This window comes from Pagrus major, chromosome 18 (assembly GCF_040436345.1).
Source record: "Pagrus major chromosome 18, Pma_NU_1.0".
In the NCBI taxonomy this organism is placed as follows: Eukaryota; Metazoa; Chordata; class Actinopteri; order Spariformes; family Sparidae; genus Pagrus; species Pagrus major.
The window spans coordinates 13,129,784-13,156,264 of NC_133232.1; the positions used below are offsets into that span (position 1 = coordinate 13,129,784).

General features: G+C 39.1%; 1 protein-coding gene across 1 annotated transcript in view; it reads right to left on the reverse strand.

The window, feature by feature from the left end:
• ascc3 (activating signal cointegrator 1 complex subunit 3) overlaps nt 1-26,481 on the reverse strand; it is a 202,084-nt gene that overhangs the window by 172,281 nt on the left and 3,322 nt on the right. The window contains exons 3-5 of the mRNA XM_073486622.1: nt 22,269-22,419; nt 15,171-15,748; nt 4,581-4,698 (exon numbers count right to left, since the gene is read on the reverse strand). Coding sequence (XP_073342723.1) covers nt 4,581-4,698; nt 15,171-15,748; nt 22,269-22,419 — 847 coding nt within the window. The remainder of the gene's footprint in view (nt 1-4,580; nt 4,699-15,170; nt 15,749-22,268; nt 22,420-26,481) is intronic.

The following is a 26,481-nucleotide window of genomic DNA, read 5'->3' on the forward strand; positions in this document are numbered from 1 at the left end:
TATATTTATCAGAAATTGTATTTATAAACCACAACATCATTATTAGCTTGTTGGCTAGCACAATATAAGGTAGGGTTGTTTATGTTGAACTAATCACTTCTTGCATGATACTGTACATTCATAAGAGACGTCAGCATTGGCTTGCCAACTTAGCAATGGCAGTTTCATCTAGCTTTCAGCATGAGTCTCAACAGTGTCAGCACAGGTGAATTTGCTGCATGCTAATACTAACGTTTAGTGAACTAGTTAAACGGCATATTATAGCCTAATTACAGAGTTGCCACACTTCTTTATTGATGCAAGTTTCAATTACAACTCTCTTTTAGCTGAATAGATGCGCTAACATTTCAGCGTAATACAATAGACTAATTTTCAACTAACTGTACTGAATTGGTCTTGAAGTTTGTTGAGAAGACAATCCTGAACTGACGTCAGTTATAACAGTCAGTCAATCAAATGTTATTCATATAGCCCAAATTCATGAAACAAGACGTTGAAGGTGGCTTTACAACCTGTGCAGGTAACGACAGAGTTACAGGTTCTGAGAAACATGCTGTAACAGAGCCTATGTATTCAATATATGTATATAATATATAATAATTTATATTATATATATACATATATACACAGACACACACACACACAGACACACACATATATATATTAATGTGTGTGTATATATATATACATAATATATATACACACACATACATTTTCACACATAGAGAACTTATTTTCTTTCACAACAAACTTTTTTACTTACTTTACTTTCTGCCCGACCTTGGTCCAGTTCCCATTTGACCAGACTGGCTTCAGTGGATATTACTCTCTCTCTCACTTTTTTTGGGCTTACAAGCAGTCTGTGTTGGGGTATGTGTTGTGGAGGATGCCGGTCGCTTGTTAGTGGACTCCATTTCTGAGCTTTTGCGATGCTCTGTTGCTAGCCAGAAGCTAGCTGAGAAAGGCACTCGGGAGCGAGCATGCATGTCACACGCATCAGGCTGACATCATTTTTCTAGAAATGTGCTACCCAAGGCGCCACACAAGATGAACTGGCCACAGGCTGATAGGGGCAACCGAGTAAGAAGGGAAATGTCTCTTTTTTTAACTTATATAACAGCCTGTTCACTTATTGGCATTAAAAAGTGATTTAAAAAACGTTTTTAAAACACAGAAAAGTTGACTAATGCCTCTTTAAACATAAATAGTAAGGTTATTTTGCATGAACTAAGCTAGTGCTAAGTAAACTTTCACTTATTTCATCTCCATCAAAATCTATTTCTGAGCAAATTTGAAGCGAGAAATAAGCAAACCAGGAGCTGAATCTTCACTCATATTAGATCTGCATGTTCTCATGTAGATGTTTGTTCTGATTTTCGTGAGGCAGTAGGCACTGCCGGAGCCAAACTTGTGTGGTTATCATGGACATGAGCTGGCTTGATAGTAGCAGTGGTGTTGTTGCTCAGCTGATGACATCACAACACCAATACAAACAAAGCAGCAGGCTGTGATTCATGCTCATTCAGTGGGAGCTAACAAGCTTACATTTCACCTGTACTTTGAGATATGCATGTATTGGCTGTCACATTAACTACCACAGTGGTATGTCACATGGTTAATTTCTCTGACTGGTTGTAGGTCTATCCAATTGCTTCCAGAGGCATTTTGGTCTGCACCCTTTGACAACATCCCTTTGACATCGAAAAATGAGGTGCGAGGTTCCAGACTAATTAGCATTTGCCAGTGGCCTACATGTTGTTCTCTTTTTCTATTTTTAAGACCTGTGTTTACATTACATTCCCTCTTATAAACGCACTGATTTTGATCCAACCTCTACTATTTAATGTAGGCCTACTTATGCCAGTGTTTTGTAAAAATGTGTAATTGCACCTGGTTGTTGTGATGTAGTCTGGTGGACGTTGGTGTTGATAGGCTACATAATTAACAAGCTACCTCCACACTCAGCTCACCTGCTGTTATGACAGAATCGCAGATGAAAAATGTGGCTGAATGTGAGGCTGACGAAGAAAGCAGATAACATTGCTAGTAGACAAAACCGACAATAGAAAGAAACAGAAAGGAGACAGAAACAGAAAGACGAGGTCAGCCAGTGTGCCTGCATTAATATGGAAAATTAAAGCAATACCAAGTAATGTAGACAAACTCTTAAATCGTTTGTAAAGAAAGAAGGGTCTCATCCTCAGGTTTTCAAATACTGGCCAGTGTGTTGGTATCAGTACACCAGCTGCCACAGGTACTGTACACAGCCATGCAGTGGGAAACACTGCACCATCATTGGACAACTCCAATGTCTGTTGTTCAGATTTCACACAGTTTACTGAAGTAACTGTGTGTATGGGATGACAGGCTAACTTCATAGAAAAAATATTCATTTATGTGCATTACTCCACAAATTCAGGTGCCTTTTGCATCTGTTCAGGGCACATCATCTGTGCTTAGCCAAATAATGTATTCGTATTAGGTTACATCTCAAACAGGCATTCAGAAACAAACTAAGGAAAGGGAGAAGTGGAGAAAGAAACAATGGAATTTTCAGTGTGAAAGATGCATGAATTCTAGATTGGCCAATTCTTGGTTTGTCAAGTAACTCTTTTTATCATAACAAGATGGAGAGAGCATATGTCCTCATGTTAAAGAAATTGCATGTAAAAACCCATTAAAGCTGAAATCACTCCAATATACCATAGAAGAATATTTATGGGTACGTCTGTCTTCACCAAACTATAGGAGGAAAATGCCAGCAAGATTTTTTTCTGTCACTAATTACATCCTTAATTTTCAAAAGAATAAAATAACCAACCATCAGCACCATTATTACAAATTACTGGACAGCGTCAGATGATATCAGTCACATGTGCATTATCTTAACAAATTTATCCATATTGTATTCGACTCATCATAGAGACCTTATCTCTAATAGCTAGAGAGAGAGTGTACTTTTCCAGGTTCCTGAGATATGACAGATGAGTACTGACTACAAATATTGAAACAATCAGAGAGATCTACAGAGATAATGTGCTTGGTAACTTTGTTCTGGTTGTGGCAATACTTTAATATGGACTGGCAGATAGAAGGATAAAACAGCATCTTTATAAAAGCCCTGATGTATCATTAGACACTCTGTTCTTCCCACAGAAAAACACTGACATTGATGCAGGAGCAACCATTAATGAAAGAGAGACAGCAGATGACTGGATTAGTTAGCTTATAATAGCAGTTAGTGTCCTTCATGTAGAAGAGGATTTTGTCCTGAGGTCCAGGTGAGTAAAATAGAAAGAGCAAAGCTTGACAGGCTCCCACTAAGAAACACTAACATATTCAGTGTAACATTTTTTAACACCACCATCAAAATGTGCAAGCAGTGGTGTCTGTAAATTGTTCTCCTGTGATTGATAGTTTCCTGAACTGTGGGCTTGAACTTTGTTAATAAAAAAGCAGTATTAAAGTGAGTTGTTCCAGATATTTTAGCCATCATTAACTGCTCTGTGTCCACTGGCATTTTCCCTGCAATTTTAAACATGCCACTGCTCACCCATCTTCAAGAAGGACCCTCTGGGTCCTTTTTTTATGCTATTTTAGACAAACCTCTAAGCAGCCATTTTTATCTACTCAAATGATTTATTTTATTAACAATGACCAAATATAAAAATGTATTTGGTTTTCTATCTCTACACTGCACTGATCTTAAATTATCTGGCCATGGTCAACAGTGCCTTACTGCTTGCCACCTTTGCAGGCCTGTACTCCATTTTAATACACCTTGACCTCAGCTCAGCCTTAGACACAACAGTATGAGAATCTACGTCAGTGTCAATGGCACTGAATGGAATCATCTCCTGTCTGTCAAACAGGCCCTTCTCAGATGTGCTCGGAGATGCCTCTTACTATTGTTGTCTTCTGTTGTCTGGGATCCCCCAGGGGTCTACTCTGGGTCCCCTCTTATTTCCTAAATACATCTTCACATGGCATCTTAATAGAGGAGATTTAAAAATATCAAGATATACATTGTGCATCTGCAGGTCGGGGTTGAATGACACACACATGCACAGATTCACATTCACACACAAATTCAGCCTGCTCTCTTAGTCTAGTTGAGCCAGTGAGAAGGGTCCAACTTTGAATGGTTTCGTTTTAAACAGCAGCCATCAATTGCTGCATATCATGCCGTTAAATCAGCATCTTTCTTCAATTGTCACTAAAAATTTGCAGTTAAAACTGCTCTTGGCAATGGCTACTACGGTTTCTGTGTTGACTGAAAATGGACAGGAGTCAGGACAGCTAAGTCACCATTATAATATAGCTATTTAACAAATTCTTCTTTTATTCTGTGTAATACAATATCCATTAAGAGAAATGCATAAATCGCCTCTCATTCAAACCTCTGGATTGAAAGACATTGAAAGTGACATTGAAAGTCATTCATTGTGTTTGTACACTTCTGCTCTTTTTCTTTTATCAACATAAAGTCATATCTGGTAATCAGAACTATCTCATATAGTCAATACAAGTGGTGTTTGTGTTACCATGAAGGTAACCTGGTTGCCATGAGGCTGTCTTACCTGGTGGGAAGCCAGTCCTGTCAGATGGGATGGCGAGGAGGGAGTCGACGATGGCAGCCCTTTGCTGGAGGAGAGTAGAGATCATCTCCAGCCCCTCTGGGCCCAGTAGCTCAAACAGCTGGAGGGACAGAGGGGAGGGGGTGAAAATAGGTAGTGGCAAGCCAAAAATACAGTCATCTATAGCAACAGCAGGAAACATACCACCACACACACAAATCCAAACATGTATACACATCCTATGGCTCACCAACCCTCCCCCACCCAAATGCTCTGCCACTGCCAAGGCTGAGCACCTGGTAATTACCATCCGCCTGGTACAGAATATGCTCTGCCGCTTAGCCTCCCAAACATAGCCACCTGGCACTTAGAAAGTGACAGAAAAACAACAACAACAAGAAATCCTGTGCACAGCATCATCAGCACACAATTAAAAGCATAGTGGCGACAGGGCTGCACAAGTAGGGTTGGGTGATTGGATAAATATATCAGCTATTGGCGATTACATCATTTGTTGGGGGGGGGGGGGGGGTTTTGGACGATTCTCGTCATTTTATTTTGCTAATTTAATGGTCTGCCTCTGAAGAACATGTGACAGCTGCTGCTCAGCGACAGACTCCTGTTCACCAAACTAACCCAGTTGCACAAAGAGGCCAGCAACGTTAGAGAAAGTGAGCAGGGAAAACAGCATGTAGAGACACAGTATTTTCACATTTCCTGGCAATTCAGTGAATTAAGGGCTTATTTTGACCAAACCAGAATTTTTGATTGTTGGAACAATGGAGACAAAAACCAAGATGGTTTTGGTGAGTTAATTTTGTTTCTGTAGGATTTGAAATGACTGTGTTTAACAATGAGTTAACAAGGCAATTAAGCTCATCTTTCTTTGGTGAAAAAGAGAAACTTGAATTTAGAGGGTGTTCTTATTTCTTTGTTTGGTAAGAAAAATATGTGTAAACTGCTGATCACACCAGTGATCAGATCACACAAGTGATCAGGGTTTAAAAATATTTCCTTTTTTGCAGTTCTGTGAATTTATTTTTTTTTACTCCTCCCCTCCTGTGCAGGGCACACACACCTGTGCAAATGTATTGGGAAATGCTGGTTGTTGGGATGTTGGTGTTCTGTTATATTGCCTAACTCAACTGCACAGACAGTCGGAAATATTACTGAGATCAAAATGGAAGCAATGATAAAGCTTGTGCTTTCTAATTGGAAAATAGCAGACCTGAGCACCCGGGGTATATAATCTGAACCTGTAAAACAATGCAGTTCTTTTCCCCTCTGCTTTCAGGGTTGGTTTCAGGATGGTGTTATGGCTTGCTCTTTCAGTCCGTCCTCCCTTGGGAAGGCAATAGTGAGCACAGCAGGGAACTAAAACAACAGACGCACTTTGATGTCAGGTCAGCCATCGTCTCTGTTGGGGTTATCTTTGTTTCCCTCTGTGGTCTCTTTTATATCTGTTCTAAATTTCTATTGGTCCCTGTGAATGTCTCTGTTTTATTAGAGTTGAGTGTACTTCATGTTGGCAGTGGGTGGGAGGTGGCTGGGAGGGCTGGGGTTTCACCTGCTCAAAGGGATGTTTTTAATGACTCTCATGAATTCTGTCCTTGGAGTAACAGATTAGGTGTGGGTTCCACTGGGATTGAGAGGCAGAGTTTCTCCTTTAGATGGAGTTTGCACAGTTCACCATCCTGCAGCAAGAGCAGTTTCTAAAGCATTAACTGCATAATAACTTAACAGCTGCAAGGCTACAGTTCAGGAGTGTAAATGCATATGTCCTTCTCCTCTGTTCTGCTTTATCTGTGATTAAATATTCAACCTTGCCCACTCAATTTTTCACCCAGTTTTTCCAGTAAACGGAACGAAAGCATTATTTGAATTGAGTCGCAACTGAAAAAGGTTTAGTTTCTCCTCAGACAAATTCAAGCAAATCCCAATTTGGAACAAACGAAAGATTAGATTTATATTTATATGTTGGAAGATGAACGCTACAGTTATACAACTGCAAGTGTCTGCTCTGTACAGCAGCAGCAGAGTCGCAGACAGAGTAGTAGGAGTGAGATTTCACTCGTGTGGAAAATATGAAGAGTTGACCGACAAAACGGAAAAAACGGTGGCAGTTTTGTTGTCAAAAGCAAAAAGCAAAAGCACCTATTTGGCAATATTTCAGATTTGAACCCAATGATAATAGGGACCTGATAATGTAAATAAGGGAAAAGGATTTGGAAGTGTGCAGCCTGTCACCAGAAGCTCTGCATCTAACAGCTCAATGTGGCTGCTCAATCTTATTCTATTACTTATTTCAAACTGAGCCACTGTCAACAAATTCCAAATATGATTGTTGTTTTGTTTTGTAGACGCAGTATTAAACACAACTTGTGTTTCACCAGTTAAATGCTTTTATTGTGGCAAATGTTAGGTATTAGCTTTCTGACTGGAAACTAGGGGTAGACCGATTATCTGCCTGGCCCATTATTGGGGGCTGAATTTAGCATTTGTTCAATTAACGGTATTGATGATTTTCTGTCAGACTGCTGATAATTTAAACAAATTTAAAAATGTTCTACTAACAGTAAAATCATATGAATCTGTGAAGTAACTAGTAACTAAATTTATAAATCACATGTAGCGGAGAGGAAGTATAAAGTAGCCGAAAAAGGAAAAACTCAAGTAAAGTTTGTTAAAAATCTTATTTCAGAACAGTACTTGAGTAAATTCTTCTTAAGTTCAGTCCATCACTGGTTGTTCTAAAATCTAGAACATTTTCATTTTTACTGCAAATTACTGGTTCTAAATATTGTTTTTTAATCACCAGTATCGGCCCTGAAAAAGGTTTATCAGTTGACCCCTACTGGAAATATCACAAACTGACATGGTTCATGCACGGCCCAGGACATCCCTGGTACCATCTAGAGAGCATCATTGACATCGGTGAAGTGAGATGTCTGCAGAGCTCAAAGGACACTTAAAAACAGCACCCACCCAGCCACAGTCTGTTCACCTGCTGCCATCTGGCAAAAGATACAGAAGTAACTGCTGCCACACAGTACCATCAGACTACAGAGCAGCTTCATTAGCCAGGATGTGAGACTCCTCAATTCATCATCAACACTTCCTTTTCCAAAATAGATTTGTCACAAAGGACTCAAACATTTTTTCTTGTCAAATAACTGGTGTTAGTGGTAACACCGGTGTTAAATTTATTAACTGGAAAAAAGAATTCCTCACCGTGGCATCTCTAGTGAAAAGAAATATTTGGGCATAAATATATGTATAAATGTATAAATTATACACTAAAATAGAAGACAATAAAAACATCTCATGTTAACAGTATAAAATTACGGAGCATTTGTGATTACAATGGCTTCCTCCTCTGGTCTTTCGCAGTTCTACAGGTGTAACCTGATGGTTACAAAGCTTTGATGCAGATGTAAAGCCAAACAGCAAATATTTTTTTCAACTACAGGAACTGCAATTAATTAAACTTGCAAACCTACAGTAGGCTGTTTGAGCACAACACACAATCCCCGACCTCTGTCTCTGCTGCCTCGTATTACTCCACTAAGTCCCTTCCGTCAAACCCACAAGTTCGAACTGCAGCAGGAGCTGGCTGTCCTGCAAAACCTAGGGCTTCGTAGGGCCAACTCTCCACAGCATGGAAGTCACCAAGACCTTTTCCTTCATGCCACGACACCTTGTGGTCCCACAGCAGAGTGCCCCATCTTCAGAGAGCTGTGACACTGTTTAACAGCAGGATGAGAGGATGGTCCAGACAGCAACACTCTGCTTCGATGGGGAGGGGCAAGAAACAGTGGAGGACACAATTTCTCTGGGAGTTTAGAGCCATATTATTGGGCTGTCACACCAACCTCTAATAACACGGAAAAGGAAATTGGACATGCTCAGCTTTGTGCCAGCCAAAGAAGCAAGACTAGTACAACACAACACACAAACACACACACAACTGCCCCACGCTCAAATGTTATTCCCCACTGTCATCATGCCTCTTTGACAACCATCAATACAAGCACCATGGCATTGAACATAATGAGCCTGAAGCTCCATCTGGAGCCACGACACATTCACACACGTTTTGTGCTATCTGATGCTGAAGGCAAGGGACGTTTTGGGAAATTTTTTGCAGAATTTTCAGCCACTGAATCAGGCTTTCACCATCTGAAGGGATGTGCACACACATTTGTATTTGTAAAATACGGAAATATAGCTCATTAGCTACATTCCCATCAGTGCCATCGAGCTAACAGACTTCTACGTCCTATGTGTGGATAGATCAGTTGATGACTCCATTAAGACCAGAGGTTACCACAGTCTAATTTGTCCCACCATTGTTTATAATGAACCAACATGTTTTTCTGTTTTTACTTCTCATCATCAGTGTTGGGCATGTTACTTTTAAAAAGTTACTTCTCCCAAAAAGTAACTGAGTTAGTAACTTAATTACTCCACTATAAAAGTAACTAGTTACCAGGGAAAGTATGTCTTAGACATATTTAAGTTTAAATATGTCTAAGAATTTGGATTTTTTTCTAAGCGGGTTTCACAAGCCAGTTGCATAGAGTAGAACTGCATAGACACCTACACAGAACCTTTAATATTTATTGCACCTCAACAGACCACAACTGGTAGACATACTGTACTTCAAGTATTTCCTTCATCACAAAAATACAGTGTAACAATATGAAGTGCTTTTAACTCTCTGTTCATACTGTACTGTTCAAATATTTTCGTAAAAATAAAAGTAAACAGTTTAAATATGAAGTGCTTTAATTCTCTGTAGTGTAAATTAAATAAATCAAACCTTCACACAAGTTACTGTACTGACATACTGTACTTCAAGTACTTTCTTAAAAACGAAAGAAACAGTTTAACAATATGAAGTACTTTTAAAATAGTACTGCAAAAGTATATGAATTACTTGGACAAATCCAACTTCAGCTGCTTGGACGGCGTGGCTCCATGTCCTTCTTTGTTAGCGGAGCTCACGTTAGCCACACCTGGCCTGCAGTCATCATCAACAGTGTCAACAACTGTGTTTTTGGCCACTAGTTTTGTAGAAGCGTGTGCCGTTGAGAGATGCTTCATTAGATTAGAGTTGCTTACAACGGACGTGGACAAACACTTTGCTCTGGGACATAATGTACACTTCACATGTACGTTCTTGCCTTTTACCTCAAGGAGATTAAAGTAGTGTCTGTACTTCCACTTTGAAAACGCCAACTTTCCCTCCGGACTCGCCATTGCTGCAGCTTACCTCTGCTAGTTTGTGTGTGTGTGAGGCTGCTGTGTGCGTGTGTGGTTTGTGTGTAAACTGAGCACTGCCTCTGATTGGCTTATGAACTCTTACTCTACCTTAGCCAATCATCATCACTTATGCGGTTGTCTCGCCCCTCCCTACTCAGCTTTGCAGCTCCTGTAGCTGAGAGCCAAGTCGGAGGACAACAGCTTCAACAAGTAGCTTCAGTTTATAACGCACCACATTTAATTGTCGGTAATGGTAACGGCGTTGTAATGATGGAAATAGTAATTAGTAAGATTACCCGTTACTGAAAAAAATTTCAGTAGTAACGCCGTTTATTTTAACGCCGTTATTCCCATCACTGCTCATCATAGCATTAAGGATCTGTCAAGTTCTTTCTTTTCTACAGAGCTCTAGAGAGTTGGTCTGCTAGAGTTGTGTGCTGTCTTTTTGCTACACCTATCAATATCTTTGATGTATACCTATGGTATAATGTATGTGGAAAAGCTGCTCGAGTGAACAGACTCAAAGATCCTACCAGAACTCAGCAACTACCACAGAATGTCAGCAATCGAGGGTCAGCAATGAGAAATAATAAGAAGCAGGTTCTGTCCATTGTCAGCTTTAATGGCTCCGAGTTCAAAGCCTTTAAACTTTTCTGTTTACTTTAGAGTCACATAGATGTAGACGCATGGAAAGTCTGAAGGTGCTCTCTCTCTTTCTCTCTCTCTTTCTCTCTCTCTCGCACACACACAAACGCACACATGCATGCACACACGCACGCACACACACACCAAAGATGTCAGAGGGAGAGTTTGCTTCAAAATGTCAACTACGTGAGGAACATTGGAACCAACTGTAACCCGCTGAAGTTGTACAATTCTGCTTCTGTGGTGAAGCAATAGGTTGAGAGGGGAGAGAGAGGAGAGAGAGAGAGAGAGATATGCAGCAGAGGAGCTATATGGACAATATAAAAGTCTTGTATGTATCAGGGAGGTGGAGAATGCAAGGGGACAAAAAATCTACTTACTTTAAGCCTCTAATTCCCGGCAGACATTTTATTTATTATATTGAAACATACTAATCTATTTATTAGAGGTGTGAATCTTCACTGGCCTCACGATTTAATTACGATTCAAATGCACCTTGATGCATCTTAATGTATAGCATCCTCAATTTTCTATTGAAAATGTGGCTACTTTTTCATCATTTTTTACACTGTAAGATAAATTTGCATTATCTTTGGATCTATAAAGTCCTTTCAATACTAAGACAGCGACAATCTACAAAACAGTTGCATCTTATCAATACCAGTATCTGTGGGACCCACCTAAGTACATCAACATTACCAAAAAAACAAAAAGAAAAAAACTACAACTGCGCTGTTATCTACAAAAAAATTTTTTTTTTCACATAGCAGAACTACCAGGGCACTTACTGAATGTGGCAAATATCACAAATATGCTTCACACACCTCTCTTAGTACTGGACAGCAGAGTTGACCGCACTTCCTCAATGATTGGCTGATTAGCTAGCTCACTGAATTCTTTATGATTGCAGATGTTAGCTTCAGGCGAAAATGGCTAAAATGGTTATTAGTTGTTGTGAGGCAGATTTTACACACAGCACTGTGTCTATGTTGAATCAGTGCCAAAGTAGCACCTTTTTTAAATTAGTTTATTTTATTGCCCATCTGACAGAAAACTCACTGATACCAATAATCGGGAAATGCTGAATATCGGCCCAGATAATCGGCCAGGGCCAATAATCGGTCTACCCCTAGTTTATATCTACAGTATGATATTTTCTATTCTAGAAGGAGTAACTGTAATGTTGCTCTCCTACAGGGATCAATAAAGCATTTCTGATTATGATTCTGATCCATCTACCCACCACACCCCTCACACAGTGTTAACATGATCTAATCTCATCATTCTAGCCTCTAAAGTTAAGAAACTAGGTTATGGGCTGTTTTTAGGGTACAATATTAGCAACTTCTGTTGAGTTGCTAATATTTCCAAAGGGTCTTTATTACCAATAAAGGTCATGCAGAAAGTTGAAATGTCTCAACAGTCTGGAAAGGTAAAGGCCAAGGATGACTTGGTCTAACAGCCAGGATATGATAAATTCAACATATGGATCAAACCCAAAAGGCCTGCTTAAGAAGGTCAAGGTTATAGAATCAATACGAGCTACAAAACATTGCAAGTACCATTTAGACAGGTCAAGTTTTATGCCACGGAAATGCCACATTAAGATTTGACTCCTAAAATTTAAGTTCAAGTTCAAATTGATCGATAAAATCAGAAGAAAGGCTGCCCCCAAACACTGACAATTCAAATCATCAGTTGACAATAACCAAAATCAAATTTTGACAGTCCAATTGTATTTTACTTTAACTGAACACAGGAGAACAGCAGGGAGTGAAATTAGAGAAGGTTGATGAAACATAGGGCAGCGCATTTAGGTTATGTTGGCTGCTCTGAAGCTGTTAGCTCCAGCACTAGCTATGGTGTTAGCCAAGTTAGCAAAACTACTTTTGAACCAGATGCTGGAACAACCTCCTCTACTGCACTCCAAGGTGACTGACAGCTGTCAGGAGCCAATAGGGGAGACGCTCCGTGTTGCTCTTGGACTTTATAACACAAAGTGATAGTTGGTGTCTTTTGATTTGGGGTTGTATGAGGTACTTATCCCTGGTCAGTGTGGAGAAGCAACGCGTAGCACCAACAGGGAAGCAGAGCATTGTACTGCTCAACGGCACCGACAGCAAGACGTATTTTAGCCACCTAAAAGAAGGCACACATAAAAATACATATATCGGGTTGTCAGTGTTTCATAATTTTGGTGCTTTACATTGCCACAAGACCGCCCTTTCCTTTGGGACTACATTCCCTCAATAGCACAACGTCTGTATTCCTACGCACAAGCACAGATGTGCTTGCTGCATACTGTATTACACCACAGATCAGCTGTTTGGGTCGGACTTTCAGCAGCTGTCTGGCAGCAATGTAAAGCACCAGAAATGTTCAAAATATAGTGTACATTTAAACGGGTATATATTTAGGTGTGCCTTCTTTTAGCTGGATAAAATACATCTTGCTGTCGGTCCCCTTTAGCAGTACAATGCTCTGCTTCCCAGTCGGTGCTATGCACTATCACTTTAACTAAGACTAGAACTTAAGTTTTATATTTCTCGGACTCTGTGGAAATCTGATGCTTTCACATCACAGAAGCTGAGCTGAGTATTAAAGGAAAATACTGGACTTGACATGTAGGCTATGATTGTACTGTAACTTATTTAATGATATGGTGAGGCGCAAAATGAAACAAATATCTATATAATTACCAATACAAAAACTGCAAGCACATGAAAAATTGGCAACTTAGAGCGTCTATAATGTGAATTCCTGGATATCAAATGATCATGTGAAGTGCACTTAAGTAGCAGATCACATGACATGACACCAGCTTGTTGAGCTGAGCTCATCAGCTAACCCCAGCTTCTCGCTAATTAGCTGCATGCACCGATTTAAGCTTGTGCACTGGACAAAACTGGCAAAGCCAGAAACCTACCCAACCCAAGTTAAAAGGTGATTCTTTTCCAGGAGATGGACAGCAAAAGTCACATCTAATACAGCACATGATACAGCCTTAATTATTCTGAAACTAAACTCATTTAGATGCCCAAGCAATTTGCCCTGGACATAGCTGATTTCTTGTACTGTGCTCATAAGCTGAGGCTAAAAAGTTGATAGGACTGTGCCAAAATGTGGTTAGACTGTAAACTTACAGTTCACCTGATAAATTATGTCAAGACATGGTTGTAATTTGTCCACCTTACAAGCAAAGCATGTCTGCATGTTCGATTTACTTTAATTTAATATTTAAATAATATAAATGTTGATACCTTACTTGGGTCACCACAATTGTTCTCATGCAATCATAGCAATTAGCTTAAGAACAAAATCAAACACTTTGAAGAATACAAGTCTGGATATTTCATGGTAAATAGGTGATTATTACCAAGAAACCTTTTTGAAATATCTTTGAAATTACCCCCCAAATTATCACAATAATTACCCCAAATATTACTGAATGATAATGTTTAGTTATTTTCCAATAAGCAGTTGATAAATAGCTGGTCTTTTTTATATATATGTATACATTTCCAGGAAAACCTCTAACTGGGTTCTGCTCAACTTCTGCTGATCATGCCATTTTAATTTCCAACTAGTTTCTGCCTAACATCCCCTCAGCAGGCCACTAAATTGACATCAAGGTACGTGTCCACAGGATCCATCGTTTTCATGCCTCCCATTCACTGTCTATGTAGAAAGAATGCAATGCATTCTGGTAGTTGCACATTGTGTTTCGAGAGTTGGAGCGTCATGCTGTCCGCTCCTCATTTGTATAAAGTTGCATTCTCATTATTTCAAATCAGTGGTGTGGCGATGCCTCTGGAAACTAAGGAACAACCATAAAAACATAAAAACATAAAATGTCAGGTTTGAATGGCAACTGCATGGCTTATTTCTTGCCTAAAATGTCTTCACTGAGCTGTTTTCTTTTTTCTTTTTTTTTTAATATAAGAGAAAGTTTCCAAATGAGTTGCCATGTTGGTTTGGTTGGAAATCCCAGAATAGCAGTCCATGAGTGGCGTTCGTCCAATCAGGTGCAGCCAGTGAGTGTTTGCGTGATTGACGGAGGGTGTAGCCTGTTTTGGTTAGGCATGCAAAACTAGGAAGTGTTGCATGGCCTCACGCTAAATGATGCCCCTGTGGACACGTGGCTTAAGTTGTCAAAGAAGTTTCAAATATGTTAGCTGGTAATTTCCACCTACCTTCCATGCAACTTGCGAAATGAAGTGTTAACAGTGTTTTGGCCGGCATTTCACCATACAGGCTACATAGACAGGCTTCCCTCATCGTGTCATTGGTAAAGCTTGCTTTCTCTGAATGTTTTTTGTTTACAAAAAACTTTAATAAAATAAAATTCTATTTCAATTCTACTTCTCACTCAATTATAATGTACTAAATGTCAGTAAGTATCAGGTCTTTATCAGTGAAACTAAATGTGCATTTAAGTAGGTTTAGTGCATTGTAATTATTTATTCATCTTTGTCAAATTCCCAAACCTACACCCTTTTGTGAGTCCGGTAAATTCTTTGTCAGGATTCCATAATATACATTATATTAGTTGGTTTTACAGATGAAGGTGGCGCACGAAGCAAATTCTGGCTTGTTTGTTTAACCTGCATAAAAATGACTCCCAAGAACAATTCATCAGATATTATCCAACATATAATAACTGTATTTCTCAGTGCCACAAACCTCATTCTGCAGCTCATCGTCGCTCTTGTGTGAGGCCAGCATTTCAAACAGGGAGGTGCACAGCTCCTCTGGGCTGGATGAGATCATGTTGCCTCCATTCAGATACTTCTCCACCTCTCTTCTAAGGATGGCTCCATCCCCAGAACTGAGAGATCTTCCTGAGCTGGACATTTCTTCCTCACTTGCAATCTTCCTCCCACTCTGCTGGTTGTTGAGGAAGTTGATAAAGTCTAGGCTTACTTTCTCCTCATGGTTACCAGAGCAGGGAAGATCCTCCAGTGGGTCCAGGGTGTAGCACTCATGCGAGAAGGCAATGTTGCGTCCGAAAGTAGAGCCTCGCTGGGGGTTGTGACAGGAGATCTGGGTCTGGATAAAGTCCTCAACATGGGTGTCTCCGAGTGAAGCCACCAGCCGAGACACAGAGGCACAGGAGGCTTCAGCTCCAGATGAGGGAAAGGGGCCGAACATCTGCTTAATGGCCCGAGTCTCCTCTGTGCCCACATGGTCTTTGTTGTGGAAGGTCTCAAACAGAAAGACAGCAGCACTTTCAATGGCGTCCTGACCATGTTCAGCCCCCACTGTAAAACAAAACACAACAAATATTTACACTTTGATGTCATGATTCCAGAAATCACTACAGCCAAAGGCAGATTTTGGATCTGGCACAACATAGGCAAAATAGACACAAGCTCTTTAATTTAGTGGTGGGTGGTGGAAAGTCACTGAGTACTTATTATACATTATACTTCTAATCCACCACATTTCAGAAGAGAAATATTCTTCTTAATACCAGTGTTAATTTTGTCGAGGAAAACTATGATGAAAAATACTTGTTGATGACAAAACAAGCCTAAAACTAAGAAACATTTTAGAAAAAGAAAAAGAGAAATTTAATGAAATGCATACCACTTTTTTGTCAACAAATAAAAAACAAATGTACGTGAGAGGCAGACAAACATAAAAAAAACTTTTTTATAAAAAACAGTATCCGCTGCCACTCAAAAGTATCTCTTGTTCAAAAGTTGATTGAGTCATTTTACCTGTTGTACTACCATTAAGGAAAAAAGCATCCTGTATTCAGTTATGTTACACCGATGAGCCACAACGTTAAAACCAGACAGGTGACATGAATAACGTTGATCATCTCATCACAATGCGATGTTCTGCTGGGAAACCTTGGGTGCTGGCATTCATGTGAATGCCACTTGACACGCACCACCCATCCAAACACTGTTGTGGACCAAGTACAACCCCTCATCACAACAACACTACCTGATGGCAGGGGCCCCCCAGCAGGACAATGTGCCCTGACACACCGCAAACACTGCTCAGGAACAGCTCGAGGAACACAATAAAGGGCCCAAGATGTTGACCGGGCCTCCAAATTCCCCAGATCCCAATCTGATCGAGCATCTGTAAGATGTGCTGGAGCAGGCCTGATCCATGGAGGCCCCACCCCCCAACATACAGGACCCAGAGGATCCACTATAAAACGCCCTGGTGCCAGACACCACAAGACACCCTCAGAGGTCTTAAGTCCATGTCTTGACAGGTCAGAGCTGTTTTGGCTACACAAGGGGAACCTTCACAATATTAGGCAGGTGGTCATAATGTTATGCCTGAGTGGTGTATGTTTCTGTCAATAATTTTATCTTGAATATTAGTTAGTGGAAGAAACAGATTCAAGGATCAAATTAATCCACAATCCAATGGGGATGGACGGGAAGCTGCAACAGGTGGGACAAACTATAAAAACATGCAGGTATACACTGAATTTATACATTTCTTCTTTAAAAGTCCATCAGAATGTTGTTTGTTGACTTCAGCTCAGCATTTAATACATTCTCACCCAGGAAAGCTGATTGGAAAACGTAACACTCTGAGCTTCAGTACTACAGTCTGAAATCGGATATTGGACTTTCTCACAAACAGACCTCCGACAGTCACATTGGCAGTCACACCTCCTTCACTTTAGCGTTGAGCACCAAAGCCCCCCAGGGCTGTGTGCTGAGCCCCCTCCTGTTCACACTATAGACCCATGACTGCACTCCCAGACATCACTACAGTTCTCTTGAACTCTACACTACAAACAATGATAAGATTTCACATCTGGAGGAAATCAACACTCTTGCAGAGTGGTGCAAAGAAAACAATCTACCGCTCATCATCAGCAAAACCAAGGAGCTGATTGTTAGAAGAAAGGAGGCAAAGACACACACCCCGTCTACATCAGTGGAGCTGGGGTGGAGCAGGTCAACAGTTTTAGGTTCCTGGGAATAAACATCAGAGAAAACGATCACGGTCATCACACATGACAAACAAACTTAAGGAGGCAAAATTCCAGAGCCAAATTCTTGTGAATTTTTACAGAGGAGCAATAGAAAGCATCCTGACTGGAAACATCAAAAACTGGCCCCGGACAGCAGGTGATTAAAACCACCAGAACATCACTGGTACCATCTACAGAGAATCAGTGACATCTGTGAAGTGAGGTGCTCGGAGGTGCTCAGAGCCCAAAGGTACTAAAAGACAACACCCACCCAGCCACAGTCTGTTCATCCTGCTGCCATCTGACAACAGATACAGAAGTATCGAGAAGCATGAAGAGGCTCAAACTCAGTTTCATTCTATACATCACAATGCAGCTGAAACCTCTAGTGATCACATCTGTCCGGGTCAAACTGATCACTATCAGCGATGCCTTTTTCAACATTTTTTGTTTGTTTGTTTTCTTTATTTCTCATGCAGGGAAATAAATTATTTCTCTTTAACTGACATTGTATATTTGTTGCATAAATATAAAGTAATGAAACAAACAGCTTTGCAATTTACTCAATTTTATTGACTGTTTCAAGATACAGTAGATTGTTTCCCTTACCAAGGCCCTGCTCAAAGGGTCTTTGACTTGTTACTATCAATCCACTTGAGAAGCTTCAACCACAGGTACTTTCCATGTGAGCGTTCATTTTCTGTCACCATCATGAGTAGCCGGTTTCTCATTGTTCGAGTAGACTACATAAAGTAGGAATACCAGGTTTCATTGCTGCATATAGCTGGCTTGTTTTTAAGCTTTGAGGTGACTTCATATAGGAACTTTGCTGATTTTCAACCAGCTTTGTATCACTTCAATATCACTAGTTTATGCAACTGAACGATGGTAAACCTTTTTCCATTTTGCCTGCACCCAGAGCCCCCCACTTTTCTGCTGGCAAAAATCTGCCAAATGATGCAAAACACGTCATCAGGTGGATTCTAAGGCTGATGTATCCACTACAGATTGTTGTTCCGTATTGTGTATACACCATTCCACGGACACAAAGAGTACAATCGGATCTGTTTTCTCTGGTCATGTAGCACCAATTTAAAAAATATTTACTAATCTTTCTACTGCATAGACAGCACCGTCTTATGCAAGGGCCATTTTTCAATGTACATGGAGCACCTGGCTCAGGTAGCTAACTGAAGGCTGATAGGTTACCATGATAGAAGGACCATTGTTTTTCCTGTTTTTTTCCCACATGTTGTCATGTATGAAAAGACCAAAAATGGCACTGTAAGTAATCTACTTTATTATTGTATAAACAGCATTTGTAAATCCACTGTAAATCTACAGCTATTAGATGCTCTCTTTGTTGGGGTGCCCAGTGAGTAGCCTAACTTGCCACGTGGTGAAGTCCAGCCCTGTATATAGCAGAAATTATACATTCCAACTAAAGGAACAATTAAAGCTGATGTACTAATCATTATTTTAATGATGGGGATTATTAAGATTGCTGCAACAATCACCTTCACCTTTTCCATTATCATTAGTGGTATCTAAATAGTAGCACTCTTTTGTATGGCCATTAAATCTGAGCTTGGAACTATTCATAGTTCCATACAAGAATCACCAGCTGTTCCTCTGAGCAGTAAAGGCTACAGCATGAGCTCACTGTTTAAGGTCCATGCACCTTATTTAAATAATATTCCAAACAAGTCATGCTTAACCAGAACTGCACTTAACAAAAAGGAATGCAGAGTAATTGTCCAATTAGAGAATAAAATGTCAGAGGGACAGAGGCAGAATAGAGTGAGGGTTGGAGAGGCAGAGGAAAGCGAAAACAGATGAAAAGGATTTAAACCAATTAAAATGGTCTAAAAGCATCAGACTCGTTGCTGCACGTAGCAGAGCAGAATGGCTGCTTTCATCCTCTCCAGAGTGTGCTTAAGAGCAACTTTTTATTCGGATCCAGTCACACAGGCTGAGGGCAGGTTCAACACATAAAGCATTGGAGAGCATCACAACAACAAATAATGTTACTCTTGACTGGTGAGTGAGAGGAAAAAATACTGCCGTGAACGAGGAGAAAAGAAAACAAAATGAAAATCATCACAGGCTTTCATGGGAGAGCTCCATATTTGACTCATGAAGTTCAGGTAACACTTGAAGTCATAGAGGGAGGATTACAACATGTTCAGCATGCTGTCAAAGACTTGTTTCTATCTCTGGAGTAAATCTGATATATTTTCATTTGTTGGGGAGCATTTTTAAATGGGATGATGGATCTAAAAAACACATTTATCTGTGTATGCTTCCTGTACCTTATATAATAACTAATTATATGGCATCAAGGCTGTGCTGTCTTGTTGCTTTCATGGATTGAAAAGAGGCAGGTGATATAATGAAATGGATTGGGTTGCACCAAGAATTCATATATCAACCACTAAATTGTGCTTAAAGTCCCTCCTAAATTCTTAGTAACTACTAGCTGGTTTCAAACTAGTGATTGACTCAAACAGACTGCACCATTTAAACCTTAAAAAATGTCTTAGCTGGTCAACGAGTAAATTAGTTTATACAACATCTGAAGCCCCATCCAACCAAAAACATCAGCCGTCTAAACCAAAAGTCATTCTAGTGAGCTGTAGCATAACACACATGGTTTGGATATGAACAAACCCTTTAAAAACAAAAGGTCAATTTACTGATTTTGTCAAATGACTCTGCTGATACATGATATGAAAGTATACTCTGTGTTGAAGGAGCTCAGTCCATTACTAAGCTACTGAGGCATTTATCGCGGAGTAACTTGGTTGACGCGCCACTCGCTATTGTTCGTTTGTTGTGTTGAATCAGAGTCCAGATGAGAGTCCCTTGATTGAATAATTGTGAATGGTTTTATTCCAATTCCAAAGTATATAACAAATTCTCCTTAGCGCCATAGCGGTCAAAAACCATATGCCCTTCCGGGTCAAAACACCTGCCAACAATAGTGACGTTGCTTCCTATATACACCTGTGCCCCTAAGTGACAGCACAGCGACACCACACCCACACAGTGTGAACTACATTTTACAAAGACACCCATACAACATATTTGGCTCCTATACTCTGTGTGTGTGTGTGTGTGTGTGTGTGTGTGTGTGTGTGTGTGTGTGTGTGTGTGTGTGTGTGTATCTATCTATCTATATATATATAGATAGATATATACACACACACACACACACATATATGTATATGTATATACATATATAAATATATATATACATATACATACAAACTGTCAACTGTCAGCAATAGCTAAATGTGTGGCTGCAGCTTGCAGGCCGATTAACATTGTTCAATTAACCTTTACAAGTGTAAAGTTGGACACTACATTGTGTTAGGATTACTAAGGAATGTTACATTCAGGTCAGTACGCCCATCTGTTGTTGCTTGATGGGCTTGAGTTTGTCATGTTATATTTTCAGTATATTTTTTGAGCATGCAGTACCTTTGAGGTTATTCTGGAGAACATTCTGGACATCTGTCATTTTTTTGGATTGTTGCCATAATAATAAACATACATTTGCATAAAGCAAGCATATTTTAAATAGTATTAAAAACTTGAAAAATATCCCTTTAAGGTACATTTAGAGCAGATAAATATGTGCGATTAATTTGCGATTAATCACGAGTTAACTATGGACAATCAAGTGATTAAATATTTTAATCTATTGACAGCCCTTATATATGGTAAGACTGTAAAAAAGGTATTTGTAGGAGACATGCTGAAGGTACAGTAGCCTTTAACCAGAGGTCTCCCAATTATGGTTCGAAGCCGCAGATTTGGAAAGGTAGCCTACTCACACCGCAATTGGGCGATTAAATGTAATCGATGGAAAAGCTGTGCGATTCCATGCTTTGTGCTGATAAAGTTGAGAATATTTCAACTTCTACAAATTGCAAAAAAACGCGAAGCAAGATGCAGTGGAGCGCATGCCAGGCACGTTGTACCTTTTAAAAATTGCTGGCAACAAATTTCTAGCTGTTCCCAAAAGGTTAGAAATGTTTTGCAAAACAAGCACGGATTTATTTATGAATTGGGTCTGATGATTGATCATAAATGTATTGTCTTTGGTAATTTATTTTGCTTAGCCCGTTCCCTGAAGCAAAGCTGCACCCAAAATCATTTGGAGCATGCAGACTCTCCTTATATCATGAAGTTGTCTTACATTAATTGCCCCCCAATGTTTAACCCAAATCTGTGCCAATGCTGGGCTGACACACCAAGTCAAACCGAGTCAAGCCAAGCCAGCAGATGTGTAATGAAAAGCCCTATTAGTGGATGGACTCTGACAGGTGCAGTTGACCCTAAGGATTACATTGTAGCCATTGCACCCTATGTTGCGGCTGCCAGCTGAGGTGACCTACTAGACCAATTCCAAAATGTTTTCTACCCGTTAGACATTTAGAGCCCAATCTTTGTAACAACAGGGCCCTCTGTTTGGAGAGGGCGGAGACCTCTTCGGATAATTTGGCTCCCGGTGAAAACCTCCTCAAAAATAAGCACTGAAGGAATCCTAAAAATTGAATGGTAATGATGGATGTTAAAAATGGATTTTTAGCTCCAGTTTTGATTGAGACCCCCAGCAGCAGAAAAATGCGTGTGATAGACAACATTAGCCGACGTTGAGCAGCAGCGCGTCATCCATCCAAAGCGTCTGTGTTTGAGGACATGGGACTGTGACTTAACAATTAACTTTCCCTCTCATGAATTGCTTGTTGCAATTTTAACACAAACACATAAAAATAGATTGAAAGAAATTACAATGGATTTGAGGCTGAGGAGTTAATTACCAATCTGTTTGGCTGCCAGAAGGAGGCTCTTCAGTTCCTGATTGACAGCTTGCTGCTCAGCTTTGTCCTGGTGCTCAGTGCAGAAATGGACAATCTTCTGCCATGTCAGGCCCTCTCTGGCAAACAGCTCCCGTCTCTTCAGTCGTTTGGTCTAACATAAGTCACAGGGAGAAATACAATTATATTTCAAGAAAGAGAACATTCATACTCAATGCTTGAATAATCACAGGTATTTCTAATTGCCCAAATACTCTTTGGATAGGACCAATGTTTGCACTGTTTGTATATTATCTAGATATTTTTTAAAACACGGTGTTGTGCTGTCAGTGTGGTCATTTACTGATACAGTGGAGTTTACCTCATGTAATTGCTGTAAATTTAATCAACGCTTCCTGTGGCATGTCTGATTCAAATACATTCTGATCAAACTAAAGAACCATACCAGAAAACCCAGAGAATCTGATGAGACCTATTCATTAGTGGCTCAAGAATACTAGATTTCAAATGATTGGTTTTCATGTATTGGTTTTATTTAGGCAAATTCAGGAGGAGTGATATTAGTGTTCTCACAGTCATCATTCTGTGTTTACGTCTCAATACACCACTAAGTTCTGTAGAAATTCTCAGTCAACAAATAGCGATAGAATTTCTTTGACACTGAATGTTTAACATCAATCCATTAGCTTTATCCACTTTATCCTTTGTGTGAATACGGCGAGAGGCGGGGTACACCTAAACAGGTCAACAGTTGATCACAGGGCTGACACAGAGACAGGCAACCATTTGTGCTCTTATTTGCAGATACGGGCCATTCATCACCAGTTAGCCTAACCAGCATGCCTTTGGACTGTGGGAAAATCCACACAGGCACGGAAAATTCCAATCAGTCTTTTTTTCCACAAAACCAAAACAAAGTCAACTTATTCAACTAAGATGGGACATCCATTTTCAGAACTAGGGCTGGGTATCATTTTAAGGTTTATGATATTAGTGCAGACAACAATGCTATTTTAACACATTTAAGTTACAAATGCATCATCAGTAGTTTTGTTAAAAAGTTAGTGTTAATAAGCATCTCCCATTAGAGTAGTGAGGTATTTAATATGTGCAGGTGCGACAGCTCAGTCTCTGAGGTCAGGAGAGTCATTAACAATTATGACTCTACAATTATGATCATCATGTCTCCCAAAACTAAGCATTTTAACAGAACCTCTGAGATAATCTCTGAGTGACCCTAGCCATATTCTTCCTGGAGAAGCACTTTTTCTGCTTAGAGGATTTAACTGAGGGTGAGCCAGGTGAAACAGGTGAAAGTAAATGGCTCAATACTGCTCCTCACAGAGAGGAAACTGATCTGGGATACAAATCACGAACATGGATTAAAAGATTGGAGATTTAGATTTTAAAAAGGTGGTTTAATGATTTGCAAGGTTGTAAATTGGAAAAAGCTAAAAATGTGTGTATATATATATATATATATATATATATATATATATATATATATATATATAGACACACACGTGTATATATACATACATATATATACACACATATATACATATATATACATACATATATATACACACATATATACATATATATACATACATATATATATACATATATATATATATATATACATACATATATATATACATATATACATATATATACATATATACATATATATACATATATACATATATACATATATACATATATATATATATATATATATATATATATATATATATATATATATACACAGTGGTGGCCAAATTATTAGAACACCTGACAGATCTTACGCACAGTTCTTGAAGACACTGTTGCACCATTAGTCATTGTGGTGTTGATCTCGTCAAGCAGTTCTTGTGAGGTCTTTCTTGGGTCCTTATGACTGAGAATTTTGAGATGCTTCACTTGTCTGTCTTAAAGTTTTTTTTTTCTACCTCTCCCCTTTCGGTTCTGGTGTGAATCGGTGGCATCATGACGGTCTAAAGTGTACTTTACAGTGCTTGGACTGCATCTCAAGTCCTTGGCTATGCAGTGGTAACTCTAGCCAGCATCAAAAAGGGCCTTTATTTGAACCCGTTGCTCACTCGTTAGCTCCTTCTTCACCTTAGCCATGTTCAAAGAGCAATATGTGCTTCAAGACTACTTCTAGAGGCTTTGAATTTATACCAATTGGTGGTGTGGCCTCAGTGACAAAACCCTTAAGTTACCAATCACTTAATGAGCAGGATAGGCCTTGTATGTTCAAAAGAATCACACAGCTGTGTCCTTGCATCACCATCAATTTAACCACAATCACACCTAACAATGATTACACAAGTAATTTGGCTTCTTCTGTGAAGGAACATGATTGTGTGACATTGACAGTGAAATAGGCCTAACTTGTTTTTTGTAAGGAAAATGACCTAAATCACCTTATGGTGGCACTATTCTATGGTTTATACAGCATAATGATGACTTTGTAGATATTTCATTCGTTTTATGGGTATTTTAATGGCCAATTCAACAAAAACAACTGAAACCTCTTAAATATGCCAGGTGTTCTAATAATTTTGGCCACCACTGTACATATACATACATATATATTAGGGGTGTCACGATTCTACAAATACTCGATTCGATAATATATATATAATATATATATATATATATATAATATATATATTATATATAATATATATATATATAATATATATATATATAATATATATATATATATATATAGATATATATGAAAGCGAACCAGTGAAAACCAGGAACCCGACCCTGCAGATCCACTCAGATATGACCACAGGAACACTTGCTTTACTGGAGAAAGACCGCCCAGAAAAGCAAGTAGGAGGGAATCGCAGCAACTTAAAGGTTTTTTCTGTATTTTATTGCTTTTCTAACTGCTTTTACATTTAATTACATTCATTTATGTTTCACAAAACGAATGTTATTGTTGGGCTTAGAATTCTTCTCATTGAGTTGTATAGCAGAATAAAAAGGTGTTTGAAGGAGTTATTTTCAAAATAGTATTTTTCATGGGAAAGATGGTTATATTAAAGGTTGTTGTATGATTGACTTTGTGCTCATTCATGGATAAACGTAATGAGGGGCTGAAAGGCTTTAAAACAGTTCAATTATTCTTTTATAAAGACAATTTCTTTGTTTGTATATGAAAAAGGGAGAAATAAATAACAACAAACAGACGCATTTTAAAATATCAGTATCGGTTATCTGCCAAATTGTTATTTTAAACATCGGTTTCTATATCATTGCATCCCTACCAAATACTCTTAAAATCATGAAGTATGTTCATCCCAGATGAATCAGTCTCACAGCCTGAGAAAAGAAGCTGCTGCTGAGTCTGGGGGTACAACACTAAATAGTTTACCCTGTTTTTACCATCATCATGTTACAGTTGTAAATCTTACATAGTAACAAATACATATATTACTTCACTGTTATGCATCCTGCAAGTAGCTGTGTTTAAAAAAAGAAAATAATATTAAAAATATGTTGCATTTTTCTTTCACTCCCTTTCAAAACAAATGCACATGCTAGCCAGAATCAACACAAAATGAAAGTTCCATGTAGCAGGTTTAAGTCAAGGATCTGAAAACTTTTCAACCACTGGATATAGTAAGGTAAGGTAAAACAGCTGACTGTGTTTTTAAGTGTTTATAATTGGTCTCATGACGAGCACAAAGGTTTGTCAGACTCAGTTTTTCTTCTGTGTTTAGAGTTTGAGTGTGTGACTTGGCGACAGCCGATAGAGGTAGCAGACTGTTGGCTTTGGATAGAAGATGCATCACACTGCTATGCCAATAATAATTCAGAGAAATATAAAATCACAAAGAGTCTCTTTTCATGATCCTCTGCAGCTGATAATAAATCCAGTACTGATACAGTTTTCTATGAGTCGAACTTTATAGTAATTGCAGGCATCTAATATTGAGAGTTTTTGTGCTATACATCTGGCATATATTTGCTGTCTGGTGTACTTTGATGGCCAACAGCAGACATTTCATAAGCACTGACATCACGAATATATGATTAATATGTAGCATGAGGGGTGCTTAAATGTTCTGCCCGCTGATGGTCTGAGACACTCCAGTCAGTGGGTTAATGTTAATACTGCTACTAGGTGCCCTTTGCCAGTCAAATTCCATGTGTCATGTAGTTATACAGTATATACAGCCAACAAATGTATTAC